The sequence below is a fragment of the Pan troglodytes genome, chromosome 5 (assembly GCF_028858775.2).
Source record: "Pan troglodytes isolate AG18354 chromosome 5, NHGRI_mPanTro3-v2.0_pri, whole genome shotgun sequence".
Lineage (NCBI taxonomy): Eukaryota > Metazoa > Chordata > Mammalia > Primates > Hominidae > Pan > Pan troglodytes.
Window position 1 is genome coordinate 37,658,259 of NC_072403.2, and position 21,189 is coordinate 37,679,447.

General features: G+C 53.6%; 2 protein-coding genes across 4 annotated transcripts; both read right to left on the reverse strand.

The window, feature by feature from the left end:
- Positions 1-712: 712 nt before the first annotated feature.
- Positions 713-4,534, reverse strand: NEU1 (neuraminidase 1). Its single transcript, XM_001160380.4, has 6 exons — positions 4,125-4,534; positions 3,506-3,698; positions 2,695-2,957; positions 1,949-2,131; positions 1,552-1,774; positions 713-1,455 (listed from the first exon to the last, which is right to left on the reverse strand). The coding sequence occupies exons 1-6, from the start codon at positions 4,281-4,283 to the stop codon at positions 1,229-1,231; spliced, it is 1,248 nt and encodes a 415-aa protein (XP_001160380.1). The 5' UTR covers positions 4,284-4,534; the 3' UTR covers positions 713-1,228.
- A 492-nt stretch (positions 4,535-5,026) lies between these two features.
- Positions 5,027-20,767, reverse strand: SLC44A4 (solute carrier family 44 member 4). Of its 3 annotated transcripts, XM_054686751.2 has the most exons (21): positions 20,448-20,767; positions 18,542-18,590; positions 17,552-17,625; positions 17,348-17,426; positions 16,425-16,524; positions 16,217-16,342; positions 15,948-16,008; positions 12,974-13,061; positions 12,814-12,897; positions 12,312-12,547; positions 12,103-12,202; positions 11,045-11,140; positions 10,658-10,757; positions 7,371-7,624; positions 7,188-7,282; positions 6,996-7,099; positions 6,813-6,886; positions 6,508-6,578; positions 6,314-6,408; positions 6,150-6,234; positions 5,027-5,244 (listed from the first exon to the last, which is right to left on the reverse strand). In XM_054686751.2, the coding sequence occupies exons 1-21, from the start codon at positions 20,485-20,487 to the stop codon at positions 5,123-5,125; spliced, it is 2,133 nt and encodes a 710-aa protein (XP_054542726.1). In that variant the 5' UTR covers positions 20,488-20,767; the 3' UTR covers positions 5,027-5,122. The 3 variants fall into 3 exon arrangements, with proteins under 3 accessions (XP_054542726.1, XP_063668413.1, XP_063668414.1); XM_063812343.1 differs by lacking the exon at positions 17,552-17,625 and having other exon boundaries at positions 20,448-20,551; XM_063812344.1 differs by lacking the exons at positions 16,217-16,342; positions 16,425-16,524; positions 17,552-17,625 and having other exon boundaries at positions 20,448-20,553.
- Positions 20,768-21,189: the final 422 nt, after the last annotated feature.

Consider the following 21,189-nt stretch of genomic DNA (forward strand, 5'->3'; position numbering starts at 1 on the left):
CCCAGCTATTCGGGAAGCTGAGGCAGAAGAATCGCTTGAACCTGGGAGGCAGAGGTTGCAGTGAGCCGAGATCGCACCACTGCACTCTAGCCTGGGTGCCAGAGCAAGACTCCATCTCAAAAAAAAAATAAAATTAAATTAAAAAATAAATAAAAAAAAATAAAAAATATCTTATGGCACTCCCTTCATACTCATTACACCTGTGAAGATCAACCTGTTTCTCTGTGATAAGAAGGAATGTAGGCTGGGTGTGGTGGCTCATAGCTGTAACCTCAGCACTTTGGGAAGCTGAGGCATGAGGATTGCTTAAGCACAGGAGTTCCATACCAGCCTGGGCAACATAGCGCAACCTTGTCTCTACTGAAAATAAAAATAAAAAAAATTAACCAGGCATGGTGTCACTGACCTGTAGTCCCAACTACTCTGGAGGCTGAGACGTGAGGATCACTTGAGCCCAGGAGGTTGAGGCTTCAGTGAGCCGTGATTGTGCAACTGCACTCCAGCCTGGGTGACAGAGCGAGCCCTGTCTCAAAAAAAGCAACAACAAAAAAAGAGGGCATGTCAAAAGGAAAAGAGGATTTGATTTGCCAAAGTCAGATTTTCACAGGCAGTACGCACATCAGGTCTCTCCCCAGAACTCACCCAGGCTCACAAGGATACATGAGGAAAACAGACACGAAGATGTGCATTGACAGAACCATAGAGACTCTACAAATATTCATTATCCTTCATTAAAAATTTTAAGTTACAAACATTTTGATTGATAGTCAGTCATGGTGGTGCACCTAGTCCTTACTCTGAAACCAAATATCCTGCCATCTGGGGACTTTCACCAGCCCTGTCGGTTATCTTACCACAACACCAAAGAGGAGGCTCAGCCTTCCCCAGTTCCCTGAGTTCACATTGATTCAATTCTACAGCTCACTAGCCCTGCCCAAGACAGGACCAATCAATGTCCCGGGAGGGCAGAGAGGGTGGTGGGGCCACACTTAGCCATATGGAAAGACAGTATTCTCAGATGAGGGCAGGACTTTTTTGTGGGAGAGGACGCCTAGCTTTCAGTCCTAAAGGAAGTGATTTCCCTGGTAAAGGGAAGGTGATTTTGCCAAGGCTGGAGTCTAAAGGAAGATGGAACTGTCTTTCAGTCGTCTCCAGCAGACCCTCTACAGACCCGTGTTCCTGAAGGCAGAGTCCTGAAGGCAGAATACCCCTGTGGCAGTGGCACAGCTCAGAGTGTCCCATAGACACTGATTTTGGCCACGGAGATGCTCTCTGTGTAGTGGTTCCGGCCTTTCTCATACAGGACGTAGAGCTGGGGGGCCTGCTCCTCTCCATCCATGCTGCCCTCCAGGGTTGCCAGGGATGAATAGCCACTGGGGCCTGGCCATAGCTGGACTGTCTCTTTCCGCCATGAGGTACCATTGCTGAAGCTCCATCGCAGGGTCAGGTTCACTCCTGGGGAGAGCAGGAGAGTCAGGGAGAGAGGGTCTCTGCCCAGGCCTTGTCTAGACACAGGGCTCTCCCTGCTGACCCCACCCATGAGGCACTCACGGAACTCTGGATGTGCTGGGTTGGAGAAGAAGACAATGCCGGAGCTGGTGACTACAGCTCCTGCAGCTACCACAGGGTCCACGAGCTCAGGGTCGAAGGTCACATCACGGGGCCTTAGTGTATCACAGGCATCATAGCTGCGGAGGACAATTCGGCAGTGGCAGTGGTAGTTGTTCTGGTTTCGGGCATTGATGACGACTGAGCCATCTGGGAGCTCATAGGGCTGAGGGGAGAGGACAGGACCTCAGGGAGGGAACAGGGAAAATGCCCTGTCCCTGAGGGGAGCAAGGGTGTGTGGCCCTGAGTTGAGCAGTCAGACCCTGGGTCTGTGCGTGAAATGATGTTCTGGAGGGCAGGGAGGGTCAAATGGGTAGGGAACATCTCATGGACTCCTGACCTGGCATTCATCAGGATTGAAATCATTTTCCTGCTTGGGCTGACCGTAGGGGATGCCGCTGACTCCACTTCCGTAGCGCCAGGAGGCACCATGATCATCGCTGAGGAGACAGAAGACTCCGTCTCGCTCCAGCGTCCCATGGCCACACACGATGAGGCGGCCCTTCCGTGGCTCCCGCTGTTTCTGTGGGAAAGGGAACTGGGTGTCACAGGAGACTCTAGGGGCTCAGAGGCAGGGACAGAGAACCCACCACTTCCCAAATGCAATCACATGTATGGTCCCCTTGAGTTCAGCCCTTGCTCACTGAGGGTTCCAGTCAGATCCCATAAATACACACCCTGTTTGAATTAAGAAGCTCTCCCAGGGTGTACAGCTGGACATGTGCACCAGGGGTCCAGCCACAGGGTGCATGAGAGCTTAAACCCAACCTGTGCTCACTCGCCAAACTGTGCACCCTGGCACAGGCTTGTGTCTGTCCAAAGAGGCAGTGCCTTTTTCTACTTTGCATGAGGGTATTGCATGGACTAACACAGTCCTGTTGACAATGCCAAATGGGAAGCCAATGGCAGAGTTCCCTCTTCTCCTGATAATGTGTTCCTACCAGGATGCCCTGTCTTTCAAGGAATCCCACCCAAGCCAGAAAATCTGACTTCAGAGAATCTTCCCCTTGGAAAGGAGTCCATTTGGGGGTATCCCTCAGACTCTCCACAAGGCAGCCCCCTCCACCTATCTCCTAGGACAGAGACCTGAATACCAGAGCCCGGTCCAGGGGCAAACACTTCAGTGCCAATATCCAGGGAGAGATTCCGGGGTGTGCTCCAGGAAACACCATCATCCTTGCTCCATACCAACATGGTAGAGGCCACCTGGCAGCCGGCCTTGTGAGCACAAAGGGAGTAGAAAAGAAATACTACTCCTGTCTCAACATCGCTCACTACTGCCCCAAGGTTCAGCCCATCGGGGACATCCCCATCGTTGACAATGAACGCTGTAGGAGACCATGTGCTGCCTGAAAAAAATTGGAGGAAGAAACCCAGAGTGAGCACTCTGCAGGTACCCTTTCTACCACTTCCCGTTAATTTCCCACCTTCTGCTAGGGACCTCAGGCCTTCCGATGGTCCCAGGGTGCAATCCAACACTTGCACTATCTATACCTCTTGTCCTGTTTTATTTTTCTCCATTGCATTTATCACCTTGCAACAGACAAAAAAGTTTACTTGTTTATTATGCTTGTCTGTCTCCTTCCAGTACAATTTAAATCCTGAGGGCAGAGATTTTTGATCTGTTTTGTTCGTGGCTATATTCATGAAACCTAAAATAGTGCCTGGTATAGGTATATAGTACCCAATAAATGTTTGCTAAGTGAATGTCCAACTTCTTGGTGATCCCAATTTCCAGATCACTGTCCTAGACACTTGCCCTTCTCAGGTTCCCCCTACCCCTCAGGGACTCAGGCAACCAACCCTCTAAGTTCCCCTATCCTCAGGGCCCTTGGGCTCATTGGGCTGCCCACCCATCCAACCTAGCACCGGCTCTTTCACCCAGACATCTTTATACCCTGGTCCATGGACCTCCGCAGGGCGATGAACTTGGCCCCCTCATCGGATGAGGACATTTTCCTCGCCTCAGCAAAGGCGAGAAGAGTGCCCCGCGGAGTAGCTGTGATGAGCGGGATGCGGAAGGTGTCCACTGAGCCGATCTGTCTCCCGCTCACCCACAGCAGTTGCTCCATGGTCACCAGCGGCTGCACCTGTCATGGGAGGAGGAAGGGTCAACAAAGACAAACTTGTCTTGGGGGTTTTAGGAACCCACGTTCCGATGGGAGAGGGAGGATCTAATGGGGATCCCGAGTAGGGGATGGGGTCCCAGAACAAGAAAGAGGAACACGAAGGGGAGTTTGGAGCGAAGCTGGAGGCTCGGAGCAGGGGAGGGTCTACGAAAGGAGAAGGAGCCTTCAGGGAGGGAAGGGGACCCCAAAAGAGGAAGGGGCTCGAATGAGGAGGAAGACGGGGACCCGGAGAGGGAGAGGGGCTGGGAGCGGTCGGAGGAAACGGGGTCTGGGAGAAAGAAAAGGGTCCTGTCGCGGAAAGTCGGCTCAGCCGCCCGCGTTCCGGGAGACACTAGGTGTCGATCACCTGCGCGGGTCGGGGATGGGGCTATGCAAAGGGTGACTCACCAGACCGAAGTCGTTCTCAGCCTTGGACCAGGAGGCTGCCAGAGACAGCAGCAGGAAGATCGCGGCAAACACCCAAACCCTACAGCCTCCCCAGAAGCCCAGAATCCGCGGCCCCCAGCGTCTGTCCGGAAGCGCCGTGCTGGGTCGCTCCCCAGTCATCTCTCCCCGCAGCTGCCGCGACCCTGGCAGCTAGACTCCACAGAGTCGGGAGTCAGCTGACCCGGACCCTTTAAAGCGCAGATGTCACCCTTAAGCCCGCCCCGGTCTGGAGGCCCCGCCGCGCTTCCCGGACTCTAATTGGTCTTCAAGTAGCTCATCTCCTCCCACGTGATCACGCAGCATCTCGAAGCTTGCCCTTCCGATTGGCCCTCTTGGAGGCCCGGAGCGCGTGACCCGAACGGGAAGCGGACTGGCTGGGGTGAAGAAGGGACTGGCACCATCCTTATTGGGCTTTTTGATTGGCCGCGGCACCAGGACGCGTCACAGGGGCGGGGCCGATTTTAAAGAGCCGGGCGCGGAAAAAAAAAGGCCGCCTGTCGTCGTGGAGAGAATGAGTCACAGATTTACTGAGTTAACAAAATATCTTTAATAAAATCTTTTTGTTTGTTTGTTTTGTTTTGGAGACAGAGTCTGTCACCCAGGTTGGAGTGCAGTGGCGCGATCTCGGCTCACTGCAACCTCTGCCTCCCGGGTTCAAGCGATTCTCCTGCCTCAGCCTCCCGAGTAGCTGGGATGACAGGTGCATGCCACCACTCTCGGCTAATTTTTTGTATTTTTAATAGAGATGGAGGTTTCACCATGTTGGCCAGGCTGGTCTCGAACTCCTGACTCAGGTGATCCGCCCGCCTCGGTCTCTCAAAGTGTTGGATTACAGGCGTGAGCCACAGCGCCTGGCCTAAAACCTTTTTTTACCACAAAATGGAGACCTGTAAGGCGAAGTGAGGTTGGATGGCTGGACGGTGGGGGTGGGGTGCAGTCCTGGATCAAGGCCGGAGCTGTCACTTCTTCCTCTTCTTGTTGTCCGGGGGCGCCTCGTTCTTCTTGCCCAGAATCTTTAGAAGGCTCTTGGACATGTAGTAGGGCCGGTCCAGGGAGCCGTTGTTCCGCTCCAGGTCTTCCACTGAGCCGCAACAGAGACCGGTTAGAGCGGACCCTGGGCCAGGAAATCGGGGACTGGGAGGCAAGCTGCCTGCGGGATTTGGAATCCAAGCCGCACTACCACCCTTACCCCCGGGCGCGTTGTGTAATCTCAGTTTCCTCATGTGAAGTGGGGTCGGGAATATTATGTTGCATAGAGCGATGATAAGAATTAGCGGAAAAAATGCATGTCAGTCGCTTAGGAGGAGACTGGCAAACCCTGAATGGATGCATGCTGTAGAGTAAGAAAATCCCCTGCCGCTACAGCCACCTGCTGGGAAGTCTCTCTAATGGCTCTTTTTTTTTTTTTTAATCTTTTTTCTTTGTTTTGAGACTGAGTCTTGCTGTCGCCCAAGCTGAAGTGCAGTAGCGCAATCTCGGCTCGCTGCAACCTCCGCTTCCTGAGTTCAAGCGATTCTCCTGCTTCAGCCTCCCAAGTGGCTGGGATTACAGGCGCCCGCCACCGCGCCCAGCTAATTTTTTGTATTTTTAGTAGAGAGGGGTTTCACCATGTGGGCCAGGCTGGTCTCGAACTCCTGACCTCAGGGTGATCTGCCCACCTCGGCCCCCCTAAGTGCTGGCATGACAGGCGTGAGCCACCATGCCTGGCCTCTAATGGCTAACTTCTACCCGAGATTTCTTAGGGAAGATAGCAGAGACCTCTCCATCAGAATGCTCCTTCTTTGGAGAGCCTACCGGCCTGGGGGCTCACTCTCTTCCTTCTTCCCTAAACACCTGGCCTCAGGATGTCACAAGAAGCTCCCTCTGGTTCGTTTAGCTCACAAAGGCATTGTTTCTAGAAGCACCAAATCTCCAAAAAAAAAAAAAAAAAGCTTGAATGGCTCAGTACTTTAAGGTTGGGGACAGGTGGCTGGGGGTGTCACTCACGGAAGCAGAGGAAGAGCGTGTCCACACACATGCCGAAAACGCTGAAGAAGCCGCTGGCGATGACATAGGCCCCCAGGATGGAGGTCTGGAAGACATGACCCGTTGGGGTTATTGGGTTCCTCTGGGGAGTTGGGGGTGCAGCGGCAGAGAGGGGAGTCACTCACCATGATGGGCAGCCAGTAATAGTTGAGGTGGGGGCTCTTAAAGTCTTTACCCAGCCCCGGGATGCGACCGGAGAAAAAAAAGAAGGACAGGACCCCTGTGGAATAATTCTGGGGGTTAGTGCTGCACCTCTGAGGCCACCTCTTCAGCTGCCCAGCACCCCTACCCTCTGTCGCCACAGCTTCTGTTCCCTTACCCACGCCTCCGACCACCAGCAGCTTCCCAAAGAACAGCAGCAGGTCTGTGACTTTATCCAGGACGACCACCCTGTGCCAGAAGTTAGGGGAGGTTGAGGGTGAGAGGCCTGGCAATGCTGAGAGTAAAATTGGCTTCGTAATTTGTGGGGACTGGTGCAAAATGAAAATTGTTCACGTTTCAAGATGGCAAGAGCAGAGCACTAAACTAAGTCTAGGGCCCGACTGAGCACAGCACACCCACGAAGCCAGCCTTGGGTGGGAGATCAGAGGAGGGAGCCACAAAGGGGGTGGGGAACAGCCTAACCTGACAATGTTTCGCATGAGTAGCATGAACGCATTTTTGGCTGAGACACAGAAATTCTTCCCATAGATGGCGATCTGAGGGAGGTGGAAAGGTCAGAGTTACCAAGGCGAGCTGCCTGGACCAGGATGGGGGTGTCTAGACCAAAGGGCACCAGAACAAAGGGTTGCTTGCAGTGTAGCTCACCATGATGTATGCATTGCGGTTTAGGAACTTGATAAATTTTTCCAGACACCAGAGGCAGCACTTGAAACAGCACATGATGCAGCGGGCTACAGGGTTCTGCACTCCTGGGAGCGAGGAAGGCTCATGTTTGGTCACTGCCCCTCCCTAATGGCCTTCCCCAGCTCCTGACTCCTACTCCGACTCCAGACTCACCTCTGAGCTTGTGGTCAATATACTCCAAGATGACCCGGGCTATCTGCACAAGGGTCAGGATGAGGGCTCCAAATGCCAATGACCCAGTGTGGTAACTGCAGAGGGTGTTATGCAGTCAGAGACAGCTCCAGGACCCCTGGGGCCCCCGTGCCTACAATGACCAGGCCCCTGCCCCATCCTTACCGGAGTGTGCAGATGAAGGCAGAGATTAAGGGGAAGGTAGGGATGTCCTGGGGCTTGTGGAAGGCCCAGTAGAAGGAGGCAAAGGCTCCAGCGAGGACGCATTGGCCCAGGGCCAGTACCCAGTTAAGGGTCCAGAAGAGCCCTAGGACCCCATAGATTTGCAGATTGAAGACAGAACGTTGGATTAGGCCTTTGGATGAGTAGCCCTGGAAGACGCACATCAGCCCTGGGCACGAGGAGTTCACAAGCTGGGCCTGGGAGGGTAGACGGGGATAGAGTAGGCTCAGGCATCAGGGGCCTCAGTATGGAGCCTGGGCGTCCCATTCCCAGTAGCTCCTGCCCCTCCCAGAGTTGACAGGTGGGAAGTAGCAGCTTCTCTGGACTGCGGGAGTCAAGTTCTGTCGGAGAGTTCCATCTCCAGGCTCAAACTCAGTTTGGTCTGCCTATAGCATAAGCATAATCAGCTCCCTCAGTCTCAATCAGAGGGGAAGGCACTCACTCAGCATTCCCATTCCGGAGCAGCCTCTGCAACGTCTACCAAAACCCTTTCCAGCAAATTGAACAGGCTGGGTATTTGATGATATTAAGGAATTATTGTTAATTTTGTGAGATGTGATAATGATATAGTGGCTATGCTTTTAAACAGTTCTTATCTGTTGAGATCCATCTCCATGCATGTACAGGTGAAATGGCATGATGTCCAGAATTTGCCTTAAAAGTCTCCAGAAAAAAAAATTTATGAGGCGGGTGCGGTGGCTTATGCCTGTAATCTCAGCACTTCGGGAGGCCGAGGTGGGCAGATCACCTGAGGTCAGGAGTTCAAGACTAGCTTGGCCAACATGGTGAAATCCCATCTCTACTGAAAATACAAAAAATTAGCCGGGCGTGGTGGCAGACGCCTATAATCCCAGCTATTCAGGAGGCTGAGGCAGGATAATTGCTTGAACCCAGGAGGCAGAGGTTGCAGTGGGCCGAGATCGCGCCACTGCACTCCAGTCTGGGAGACAAGAGCAAAACTCCGTCTCAAAAAAAAAAAATTATAGGTGAGGATATAGATGAAATAAGAATAGCAAAAAGTTGAGGGTTGTGGAATCTGGGTACGGGGAACTCACTGTGCTATCATCTCTACTTTTGCATATGTTTAAAAATTCCCATAATAAAAAGTAAAAAGTCACAAATTAAAAAGCAACCCTTTCTAGCAAATATAACCAAAAAAATTTTTTTTTGACACAGGGTCTCGCTCTGTTGCCCAGGCTGGAGTGCAGTGGCTCAATCTCAGCTCACTGCAACCTCTGCCTCCCGTGTTCAAGCAATCCTCCTGCTTCAACCTCCCAAGTAGCTGGGACTGCAGGTGTGTGCCACCATGCCTGGCTAATCAAAAAATCTTTTTTTTTTTTTTGAGATGGAGTCTCACTCTGTCACCATATTGGCCAGGTTGGTCTTGAACTCTGGACCTCATGATTCACCTGCCTCGGCCTCCCAAAGTGCTGGGATTACAGGTGTGAGCCACTGCGCCCGGCCTTCTGTCAGTCTTTACTGCTAGATCACAAGCAAGTTGAAAACAACACTCACGTCATACCCAGCACAGTTGCTCACGTGTATAATCCCAACACTTTTGGAGGCTGAAGCAGGCAAATTGCTTGAGCCCATTTGTTTGAGACCAGCCTGGGCAACATAGTGAAACGCCATCTCTTAAAAAAAAAAAATTAGCCGGGCATGGTGGCACTTGTTTGTAGTCCCAGCTACTTGGGAGACTGAGGTGAGAAGATCACTTGAGCCTGGGAGATCAAGGCTTCAGTGAGCCATGATCGCATCACTGCACTCCAGCCTGTGTAACAGCCTTTTTTTCATTAAAAAAGAAAAAAAAAGAAAAAGAAAAAGAAAAAGAACCACATCATTTTGGGCTTTGTATACCCAGTGCCTGGCACATAGTGGGTCCTCTGTACATGTAAATAAACCTCCTTTTTTTTTTTTTTTTTTTTTTTTTTTGAGACGGAGTCTCGCCGCCCAGGCTGCAGTGCAATGGCGCGATCTCAGCTCACTGCAACCTCCGCCTCCCGAGTTCAAGCAATTCTCCTGCCTCAGTCTCCTGAGTAGCTGGGATTACAGGCACCTGCTACCATGCCTGGCTAATTTTTGTACTTTTAGTGGAGACAGGGTTTTGTCATGTTGGCCAGGCTGGTCTCAAACTCCTGACCTCAGGTGATCCGCCCACCTCGGCCTCATAAGTGCTGGGATTACAGGCATGAGCCACCGCGCCCGCCAAACCTCCCCTTTTTAATAGGGGTGGGGCTAATGCCTGCAGCACAGCTCATGTTCCCAGCTCAGACGAGGTGAAGATATGACAGGTTTGAGAAGAGTAAATTCCCAGCAGCCCAGCACCACTCCCGGGGAACCTCACAGGGGAATTTTGGAAGCAGCTTCTCTCTCGGGTCCCCCGCAGGGAGTCCCACCTGGCTACTACCTAGGGCTCTGTGTTCCAAGGGAGTAAGACTTAACAATACAATACAATTCAACCTGTTATTGAGCTCTTATCAGGTGCCAGGCATTGTACTAAGCACTTTATGTGCCCAAAGTCATTTCATCTTCTCAGCCACCCCAGGGATGGGTATTATAATTATCCTCATTTTACAGAGGAATGGAGCTGCGTGTGGTGGCTCACTCCTATAATCCCAGTACTTTGGGAGGTTAAGCCAGAGGATCGCTTGGGTACCTGACTACATCGGGGCAACCCCAGGAGTTCAAGACCAGCCCGGGTAACACAGCAAGACCTTGCCTCTACAAAAAGCTTAAAATTAGCCTGGCGTGGAGTCATACACTAGTAGTCCCAGCTGCTCAGGAGGCTGAGGTGGGAAGATTGCTTGAGCCTGGGGGATGGAGGTTGCAGTGAGCTGAGATTGCACTGCTGCACTCCAGCCTGGGCAACAGAGCAAGACCCTGTCTCAAAACAAACAAACAAACAAACAGGAGTAGGCTGAGACTCAGAGGGTGAAGTGGTTGATGGTCCTCAAGTCAGAGCAATGTCCTGGGGAGGGGTGAAGTAAGTCCTGGTATCCAGGGCTGTCTCCACCAGCCTCAGTTTCCCTCCCCACATGATGGATGGCTCAACAGGAGTACCAGGTATTCTGGGAACTGGTTTCTTCTAGCTCTGCTGGGGGTTGAGTGTGCGACCTTGCACAAGTTTCTTGCCCTCTGTGGCCTCAGTCTTCTCTGCACAATGAGGAATGTGGCCCCTACAGCCCCTCACCCCTACTAGTCCCGCCTCCATGTCCCCTGCTTCCTCTTACCGTGGGGTTGCATGATGTATTTATTGGCACTTTCTCACAGCCGGGGGAGCTGATGTTGGATGCCCAGAGCACATACTGGGGTTGCCCCGATGTAGCCAGGTACCCAGAGGGGAGTCAAGGAAAGCATGATCACACGAGGTCTCCACAGGTCACTCGCTCCTTAGGGACCTGTTCCTAGGTGCTTGTGCAGATCGTTTGCTGCACAGAGAGGGCTGAAATTCAGCCTGTGTGCACCCTTTCAACTCTGTTCAGGCACAGTGCTGCTGTGTCTGCCCAGAGAAAGGGGCACCTCTTCCAGTGACACCAAGGCACTCTACAGGGCAAGTATTGCTTTGTTTTCCATCACCCCCCAGGACTCCAAGAGTGGCTGGCTGCATGGGCAGAGGATACAGAGCAGTCATGGCCCAGTAGGCAATGCAGATGAGGAGGAGGACAAAGGTGACCAGTGGGTAGAACATGGTAGACATCATCTGTCCCACAGCCCTGCAGGGAGACAAAGCTGTTCACCGGCACCGCCCCAGCTGTCCATCTTCTCAAGGGGCTGACCCTGGCCGGGCGCGGTGGCTCACGCCTGTAATCCCAGCACTTTGGGAGGCTGAGGCGGGCGGATCACGAGGTCAGGAGATCGAGACCATGCTGGCTAACACAGTGAAACCTCATCTCTACTAAAAATACAAAAAATTAGCCGGGCATGGTGGTGGGCGCCTGTAGTGCCAGCTACTCCAGAGGCTGAGGCAGGAGAATGGCGTGAACCCGGGAGGCGGAGTTTGCAGTGAGCTGACATCGCACCACTGCACTCCAGCCTGGGCGACAGAGCGAGACTCCGTCTCAAAAAAAAAAAGGGGGGGCTGACCCCTCTGCCCTCACTGGGGCCTGCCCCACTCCCCCAGGGTGGGACCAACAGGGTTAGTGACATTGTCTTTCATATCTGTGTCCTCAGGGCCTGGTGCAGGGCTAGGCATACTGTAGGTGCTCAATGGATAAACAGAACTGAATAAATCAGGCTCACAGGACCCTTAGAGGAAACTAGGGTCACAGAGAAGCCACCTGGGGCAGCTTCGGGTGGAGTAAGGGAAGATCACCCCCAAGCGTGATCCCTTGGCAGGTGTGTGTGGCAGTTCCTGATCGGGAGCAAGCTGCTGCCCCTCCTGGCCCGGATTCCTGCCGTTCCACTCAGCCACCACCACTCCCACCAACCCCTCTAGAAGGCCTATGTCATATTCCAGGCACTCATTTAATCCTCAAGACAACCCTAGAAGGCAGGAATTATTGTTACCCCCATTTTACAGATGGGGAAGCAAAGCCACAGCAGTGTTCACCACTGTGCTATATTCCTCCCTTCTCCTCTGAGGCTCCCTACCACCTCTCTAGCACCCCCTAGGTCCCCTAGCACTCCTGGGTCCACGCTGTCCTCAACTCCATCTCCCTCCCAGGCAGGCCCTAACTTGCTGGCCTCCTTCAGGAGGGCGATGGCAATACGAATCCGCTGCCGCAGGAAGATGAGCACCAGCAGCAGGATGGCTTCAAGCACCGCCAACACGATCACTGCAGAGGACGGGGCAGACAGACCTAGGTCAGGGCCAGGGCTGGGGCCGGGCATGGCCCAGGGCAGTCCTTGGGCAGCTGGTGGCTTGGGGGTGGGCAGGACACTCACGGGCGGCCAGCCAGGTCTCCTGCACGCTCTGGTAGGCACTGAGGTTGGTGGTGAAACCCAGCTGGGAGATGGAGGCGCCCTTGTCCCGCAGCACTCGGTACTCCTCCCAGCAGTAGTAGATGCCGTATGCCAGCACGCCCAGCACTCCCAGGATCAGCACCAGCACCAGGGGCCCGGCCACCAGGCGCAGAAGCAAGATAAACAGTAGGCTCAAGACCAGAGCCACCCCCAGGGCACTGTAGGCAGGGTGAGGACAGTGAGGTTCAGCCCTAGCCCCTCAAATCTTTCCCCTTACAGAGGCCCCCCCTGCCTTTCCACACACCACCCAATGTCCCCAGATTAGGCCTCTTTCCCTTATAAATCCTGTTGGTCTTGGAATCCATTCAGAGCTCTGGCTCCTCCTCCTCTGTCCAAAGCCTGTGTTTCAGACATTGGGCGAGGGTGTAGAGGATCAGGGAGGAAGAAGGCAAGGACACAAGAGGAGGGGAATCTGGTGACTCACACAAGAATCCAATACCAGGACTGGGCAAAATCTTCAAAGATCTTAACACTGATGTCTCGGGCATTGAGGCTGTCAATAAGACCGCTGTTGGGGAGACAGAGTCAGATGGGGCTGTGGGTGGAAGGGGTGTGGCCAGGATGTGGGGGAGGGAGGTGCCTACCTGATCCCCTGCTGTATGGTGGTGTCATTGGTGATCCCTGGGAGCGCCGGTGGAGTAACGTTGGTCCATGGAAAGCAGCGCCCCAGAGCTGGAAGGGAGAGCCGGGCTGCTGGGTTGGGGGCCAGGAGCTCTGCCTGGAGGGTCTCTGGCCCCCTCCCAGTCCACAGTGCCCTTAGGGGAGGGAAGGGTGATGGGCCTTGCGTCCCTCAGTGGGCTGCTTTTGATTTCACAAATGGGCTTCTGCCCTGTGGAGCCCAGTCTATCCCCTGCCTCCCCTCCCTGTCGTGCCTTGGTTTGGACCCTCCTCTCCGCTGGCCTCAACTCTTAGAACACCCTGTCACCCTTCCATCCACCCTCCACCCGAGTGGAGTGCCAGGGAGACCGTGGCACTGCCTGGACTTCATCACTCCAGGGTTCTGGGTCCCTTTGTGACTCAGACATCTCCAGAGGCTCTGCCCCAGAGACAGCATCCACACTCCCTGGCCAGGCTTCCAGGCTCTCCTGTCCAAATCCAGCCCATGTTCCCTTCTACTCTGTACCTTTGCTCTTACTGTGCCTCTCTCTCAGGGCTCTCTTTCCACCAGAAATCCCATCCATGACTCCCTGTTCAAATCCAGCTCCATCTCACCTCCTCCAGGAAGCCTTCTGACCTTATCCCCACCTCCTTTGGCAACTGTTATGTGCCTACAGAGCCACTTACTGCCATCCTTGCAACAACTTTGCCAGGCAGCCTTGCTTTGTCATTTGTCTATCTATTTATTTATTTATTTACTTATTTTTGAGTCAAGGTCTTGCTCTGTCACCCAGGCTAGAGTGCAGCTGCATGATCATAGCTTACAGCAACATTGAACTTCTGGGCTCAAGCGATCCTCCCCACTTAGCCTCCCAAGCAACTGGGACTATAGATGTGCACCACCACACTTGGCTAATTTTAAAATTTTTTGTACAGATGGGGTTTTGCTGTGTTGCCCAGGCTGGCCTCAAACTCCTGGGCTCAAGCAATCCTCCCACCTCAGCCCCCCAAAGTGTTGGGATTACAGGTGTGAGTCACCTCACCTAGCTTATTTATTTTTTAGAGGCAGGGTTTCTCACTCTATTGCCCAGGCTGGAGTGCAGTGGCACAATCATAGCTCACTGTAACCTCCAACTCCAGGACTCAAGTGATCCTCCTGCCTTAGCCTCCTGAGCAGTTGGGACTACAGGTGTGAGCCACTGCACCTCACTGTCATTTACATTCTAAAGATGAGGAAACAAGGTTCAGAGAGGTTGCATAGTTGGGTCAAGACCATAGGGCTGGAAAGTGCTAGAATTTATATTCAGATCTACTTGACTTTGAAGTATTCACTTGAGATACTCCTTACTGTACTTAAATTGATAACTGGATATCTCATCTTATGCTATAAATTGTCTAATTTTTTTTTTTTGAGATGGAGTCTCACTGTTGCCCAGGCTGGAGTGCAGTGGCACCATCTCGGCTCACCGTAAACTCCGCCTCTGGGCTCAAGCAATTCTCCTACTTCAGCCTCCCGAGTAGCTGGGATTTCAGGTGCCCACCACCACACTTGGCTAATTTTTGTATTTTTAGTAGAGACGGGTTTTCACCATGTTGGCCAGACTAGTCTCGAACTCCTGACCTTGTGATCCGCCCACCTCGGCCTCCCAAAGTGCTGGGATTACAGGTGTGAGCCACTGCTCCCGGCCTAAAATTTTTGTTTGAGACGGAGTCTCGCTCTGTCACCAAGGCTAGAGTACAGTGGCGTGATCTTGGCTCACTGCAACCTCTGCCACCCGGGTTCAAGCAATTCTCCTGCCTCAGCCTCCTGAGTAGCTGGGATAAGAGGTGCATGCCACCACGCCCAGCTAATTTTTGTATTTTTAGTAGAGATAGGGTTTCGCCATGTTGGCCAGGCTGGTCTCGAACTCCTGATCTCAGGTGATCTGCCTGCCTCAGCCTCCCAAAGTGCTAGGATTACAAGCATGAGCCACCATGCCTGGCCTAAAAATTGTTTTATATTAAAAATGACATTTGCAACTGGGTGTCGGGGCTCATGTCTGTAATCCCAGCACTTTGAGAGGCTGAGGTGGGAAGATTGCTTGAATCGAGGAGTTCAAGACCAGCCTGGGCAACATAGCAAGACTTCATCTCTTAAAAAAAAAAAAAGACGTTTGCTACTGGAAGGAAGAGCATACTGTAAAAGAAAAAAAGTTCAACTGTGATCCTACCACCCAGCCACGTTCACTTATAACATTTGAACAAATATCCTTCTAGCCTTTTCCCTGTGCATATATAAAAATGATATGTGTGCAGGCTGGGCGTGGTGGCTCATGTCTGTAATCCCAGCACTTTGGGAGGCCGAGGTGGGTGGATCACGAAGTCAGGAGTTCAAGACCAGCTTGGCCAAGATAGTGAAACCCCGTCTCTACTAAAAATACAAATTTAATAAATAAATTTAATAAATAAAATAAAAATAAAAATTAGCCGGGCGTGGTGGCAGGCACCATGTGCTGTAATTCCAGCTACTCGGGAGGCTGAAGCAGAGAAGCGCTTGAACCCGGGAGGCGGGGGTTGCAGTGAGCCGAGATCATGCCACTGCACTCCAGCCTGGGCAACAGAGGAAGACTCCGTCTAAAAAAAAAAAAAATGTGTGTGTAGATTCACCCATGTATGTTTTCATGAGATTTTCATACAGTCTCTTTGTGAACAACTCTAATCTCTTCACCTAGAATGTAGCTGAAGCAGGGAGCAGTTGTTATCCCTGCCTCTGTCCCCAGCACCTGGCACATAGTAGGTCCCCAAAACACTGATGGTCTGACTGCAAGGCCACATAACAAAGAGCAAAATGAAGACCTGATGCTAATTCCAATTTTGCCACCAACAAGCTATGTGACTTCACTCTCTGGGCCTGGTTTCTTCATTCAAGCAATGAAAACATTGGACTAGATGACGTCTGAGGAAGGAATCTGTGCTTCTCACCTGGAGCAGAGGGGAGGAGGAAACTGGGGCAGAGTTCCCGTTGCAGGCTTGTGATCACCGTCTGTGGCAGGAGTGAAAGGACAGACACACAGACACACAGACACAGAGCAGGATGAAGAAGCAGGTCCCCTCACCACCACCATGGGGCTCAGCCTGTCCCACACTCCCCAGGAGAGCCAACCTGGTGATCATCTACCCAACTCCCCCTCCCACTCGTGCCCACCCTGGCCCTTCTGGGCGACAGTGATGAGGTTAGGGGCAATATTCACCATATTCCAGGGTACCCCTGGCAGACAAAAGTTCCTGTTTTTTGTATAGAAGACTTCCCCAACAGTCTGCGAGAACTCGTTTTTTCCCACAGTCCATGGGTCCTCCGGGCAGGAGGACACACACACCTGGGTGCAGACAGAACACTAAGGGGCTGGAACCTGAGACCCTGGGTGAGATCTGGGGTAGAGGCAGGTCCCAGGCTCTGACCTGGGGCGTGGGGCACTGTAGGCCGTTCTCAGCCACTGAGATGATGTTGCTGGACAGGATGCAGCTGAAGATGTTGAAGTACAGGAGATATGGCTTATCTCTGTGGGAGGGGAGGGACCATGTGCATCAGGGCCTGGTCAGGTGTTGGGGGAGGGGAGGGACCACTAGGGTGGCTTCTCAAGAATACAGTGGGCCCAGCCCAGCGTGGCCCATACCAGTCACCTCCCAGCTCCTGGCCCTAGCTCAGCTGGGGAGGTAGGGAGACGCCTAGAAGATCTCTCAGAGTAAGTCACCATTGAAGCAGCTGACAAATGGCTCAGAGCATGAACTTGGAGCTCCACAACTTCATATCATCTTTATGATCTTGAGCAAGTCACCTGTTCTCGGTCTTAGTTCTACTCCATATAAAAGAGTAGTGCCTACCTCATGAGATTTCAATGCGCTTGTGTGTGTAAAGTTTACTGCCTGCCTGGAACATAGTAAATGCTATATAAATATTTGAGGTTTTATTATTTATTGGACATCTGTATGTGAGGACTGTTGGCATTGCTTCTGGAATTCCCCTTGAATTTCAGATAAGGAAATCAAAGCTCAGAGAGCTTGAGTAACTTGTCCAAGGCCACACAACCAAAACTTGGTCCAGTTGGAGATCCAAACACCAATCTCTGAACTGTAAAACTCATACACTTAACACGACTCTCCACTGCCTCCCATTTCTGGGGGGACTCAAGAAGCTAACTGTCCAGCAATGGTTCTCAACGTGGCCTGGAGTTGTCAGATTCAGGGAAGCTGAGGTGGGGTGGGGACAGCAGGGAAAGGCTGTGGAAGAGCACGGACAGGTCTGGAGCCTGAGTTGGGGGGGTGTCTCCTGCCCACGCCACCTCGCCTCGCTCCTGCACTCCTCTTCTCGCCTTTGTACTCACTTGTTCTCCCCCATGCCACAGTAGGCCCCAGTAGAGTTCCTGGGGTAGAGGACTTGCCGGGGGTCTCCATACAACCAGGCTGCAGACAGAGGCACAGATGAGTCATTGGAGGGCAGGGACTTAGTGGGGCAGTTATGGGAATGGTCCCTCCCTGGGTTCCTGTCCCTCACCCACTGCCCTGGCTCTGAGCAGCTGGAAACTCACCCACAATCCCCACCACGATGTAACCTAGAATGAAGAGCAGGAAGAGGACGCAGCAGATGACATCTGTGCAGCTTCTGAGAGAGAAACGGGAGGCTGAGCTAAGGAGACTTGGGGAGGTAGGGCTTATGGTCTGGAGGGGTTAAGGGTTAGAGAGTTGGGTGATGCTGCAGCGTGGGCATCAGTAGGCTTTATTTTTATTTTTTTATTGCTTTTATTTTTTTATTGCTTTTATTTTTGTATTTTGAGACAGGGTCTCACTCTGTCACACAGACTGGAGTGCAGTGGTGCAATCTTGGCTCACTGCAGCCTCTGCCTCCTGGGTTCAAGCAATTCTCCTGCCTTAGCCTCCCGAGTAGCTGGGATTACAGGCGCGTGCCACTACTGCCCAGCTAATTTTTTTAAAATATTTTATTTAGAAAACCTAGCCAGGCACAGTGGCTCACGACTGTAATACTAGCTACTTGGGAGGCTGAGGCAGGGGAATCCCTTGAGGCCAGGAGTTTGAGACCAGCCTGGGCAACATAGTGAGATCCCATCTCAAAGAAATTAGCCTGGTGTGATGGTGCATGCCTGTAGTCCCAGCTACTCGGAAGGCTAGGGCAGGAGGATCACTTGAGCACAGGAGTTCGAGCCTGCAGTGAACCCCCATCTCCAAACCACAAAAAGAAAGAAAACCTTTTTCTGGGTGGGTAAACTTTCTTCTGAAGTAAAAGACAGAAAAGCACACAACTCGCAAGGGCTCAGCTGGGTGAGTTCTCCCGCTTGTGAAGCCGGCACTTAAGTCAAGAAACAGAACATCCCCCCAGAACTGGGAAGCCCTCGATGCCTGCTCCAGACACAACAATCCCCCCAGGGCACCACCCATCTGGGGCAGGAGTTTCTCTTTTTCACAAGTTTCCTACTAATATTTTAGCAAATACAAAGCAAATACTGGATTCCACACTGCACCCACCACCCCCGCCAGCCCCCGGAGCAGTGCCCAGAGCTCACCTGTTCTTGATGGGGCCTCGAAAGGAGGGGTCGTATTTGACTGGCTTCCCTGAGGGACATGAGAAGAGGTGTGGAGGATGAGTCTCTCTCTGCATATCTTGTCCTGCTGAGTCCTCCTAGCCCCAGGATCCTACCCAGGCCTCAGGTGTTTGGAGGGAGATGGGCTAGGGCAGGACTGGCAGGAGGGGAAAACTGGGGAGCAGGAAAGGTAGGATCCAGGCCTGGTCAGCAGCTCAGCAGCTCCCTGGGAGCTCCACCCAGGCTGCCATGGGGAGGGGAAGGAAGGCCTTTATAGTTTCCGGCTCACATCTCAAGGCAGTCAGTCTGGGAAATGGCCTTGGTCCCCTGCCCTACCCTGGCACGGTTCTCCTGAGTCTCCCTTTAGCTGGGATGTGGGACTCCCAGTGGCTCTCACTCCCTCATTCTCATCCCTGCCTCCTCCCTAATCCCTCCCCAGGGACCACACAGACCCACAGCCCCTCAGGGAGGTCATGGCCTCTTCCCCTATCTGCCCCAGGCCCTACCTTACCCTCTGGCTCAAGGCTATGGGGAAAGAAACTGGAGACAAAGGTGTCAACCCCAGCAGAGCCTGGGGAGGGAAGCGGCCCTGTACATCCTCACTCTGGTGGGACCTCAGTCCCCTGGCCACAGTGTGCTCCGGGCTCTGGGCCAGCAGTCAGAGTGACACCTGAGCCCAGCCATAGAGATTGCAGGCACGTTGAGTTCCTGGTCCTCCCTGAGTACACACACAGGGAGGAGGAGGGCTGGGCAGTCAGGGTTCCTTGTGGGCACTGAGGAGGGAGAGCCAAGGGCTGGGCAGGAGTCTGGGAAGGGGCGGGTGGGGTCCACTTTCCCCAGGTGCGCTGGACTCTGTCCCTCCATGGCTCATGGACAATGATTGACCTGAAGCCGCTCCAGGAAGTCTACTCGGGAGTCCTCACTGCCTGCTCCCCTATGGCCCTAAGGGACTCAAGCCTCTCCTCGAGAAGGTCCCTCATAGGGGTTCCTTCCCCTTCAGAACAGAAGACCAGGGGGACCTCCGCAGGTGAGTCCCCAGCCTTCACTGCTCGTGGGGATCTGGAGGCCGGTCCCCAGCTCCCTCTCTCCTCGGAACCCCAGCCCCTTTTCCTTGCAGATTCTGGAAACAGGCTCCCTGCTGTTTCTCCCCTCAGGCCTCACCCTTCACAGGAACCCCAGGGGCCCTGTCCCTATTCCTCAGAGTACCCCAAGACCAGCTCCTGCTCCTAGCTCCTCACAGAGACCCCTAGGCAGGACCCCAGCCCCCTTTCCACAAAGACCCTCAGCCCCAACTCCTCACAGGGACCCCCAGCAGAACCCACTCCCTCTGCCACTTCTCCCAGAGACCCTGGCAGGCAGAGGCCAGCCCACTCAGGGTCCCCTCACTCCTCAAGGGAGCCGGCAGGCCACAAGCAGCTTTACCCCTCAGAGACCCAGACTCCAGGCTGAACCTCCTCCTCCTTACAGGGACCCTGGCCTCACTGGTTGCAGGCTCTGCAGCACAGGACACTCCCAGCATCCAGCCCTATTCTGCTCAGGGCCCCAACCTGCCACCTTCCATCTCGGCTTTGTTTCCTAGGGCCCTGCCCTTAGGGACCCAGAGTCCAGGCCTGAAATACCCCCTTCTCCCAAGGACCTCAGCCCCAACTCTTCAGAGGCACCCAGCTTCACTCCCCATGGGCTCCCCAGCAACTGCCCCAGCCCCCGGGCCCCATCCTCCTCCCAGGACCCTGACTCCCTCCCTCCATGGCTCCCGGTTCCCGGGCCCTCCCCTCAGGGACACAGTACTCTCCTTAGTTCCTCTCCCTGGAGCCAGCCCCAGACACCATTCCCAAAGTACCCGTCCTCCCCTCCCTCCACAGGGTCCCGGGCCTCGCCCCAGTCTCACCGTAGGCCTCGTCATCCTCGTCCCGCTGCTTTCCCCCCATGGCTCAGTCTCCGGAGTGATTGGAGCCCTGGAGACCTGGCGTCTCACCTGCTGCCCGCCCCGCCCTCCCACACGTCACAGCCCCACCCCCGCCTGTGGTCCCCGACACACTCTAGTTCCTTCTTCTCAACTTTGTGCCCAGTGGGCTGGGGAGCTGGAGCCTGGGACGGGGGCTCAGGGCTATTTCCTGGGGGCACTACGGACCACAGTGAACGATAAGAGAACGCTTTATAATCTCGCAAACTACCTTAACTGCCGTACACTCCCAACACGCTCCCGCCAAAGATTAAAGTGTGGAAATTGGACCTGTTTTTTTCTTTTTGAGATGGAGTTTCGCTCTTGTTGCCCAGGCTGGTGTGCAGTGACTCAATCTTGGCTCACTGCAACCTCCGCCTCCTGGCTTCAAGCGGTTCTCCTGCCTCAGCCTCTGGAGTAGCCAGGATTACAGGTGCCTGCCACCACGCCCAGCAAATTTTTTCTATTTTGAGTAGAGATGGGGTTTCACCAAGTTGGCCAGGCTGGTCTTGAACTCCTGATCTCAGGTGATTCGCCTGCCTTGGCCTCCCAAAGTGCTGGGATTATAGGTGTCAGCCACCGTGCCTGTGAAACTGATCTTCATAGTGGCCCCCCACCTCCCTGCCCCGCACTGGGCGGCCATCACACCAGCCACACCTGTCCAGCCTGCTTCCCATCCTATTCTGGC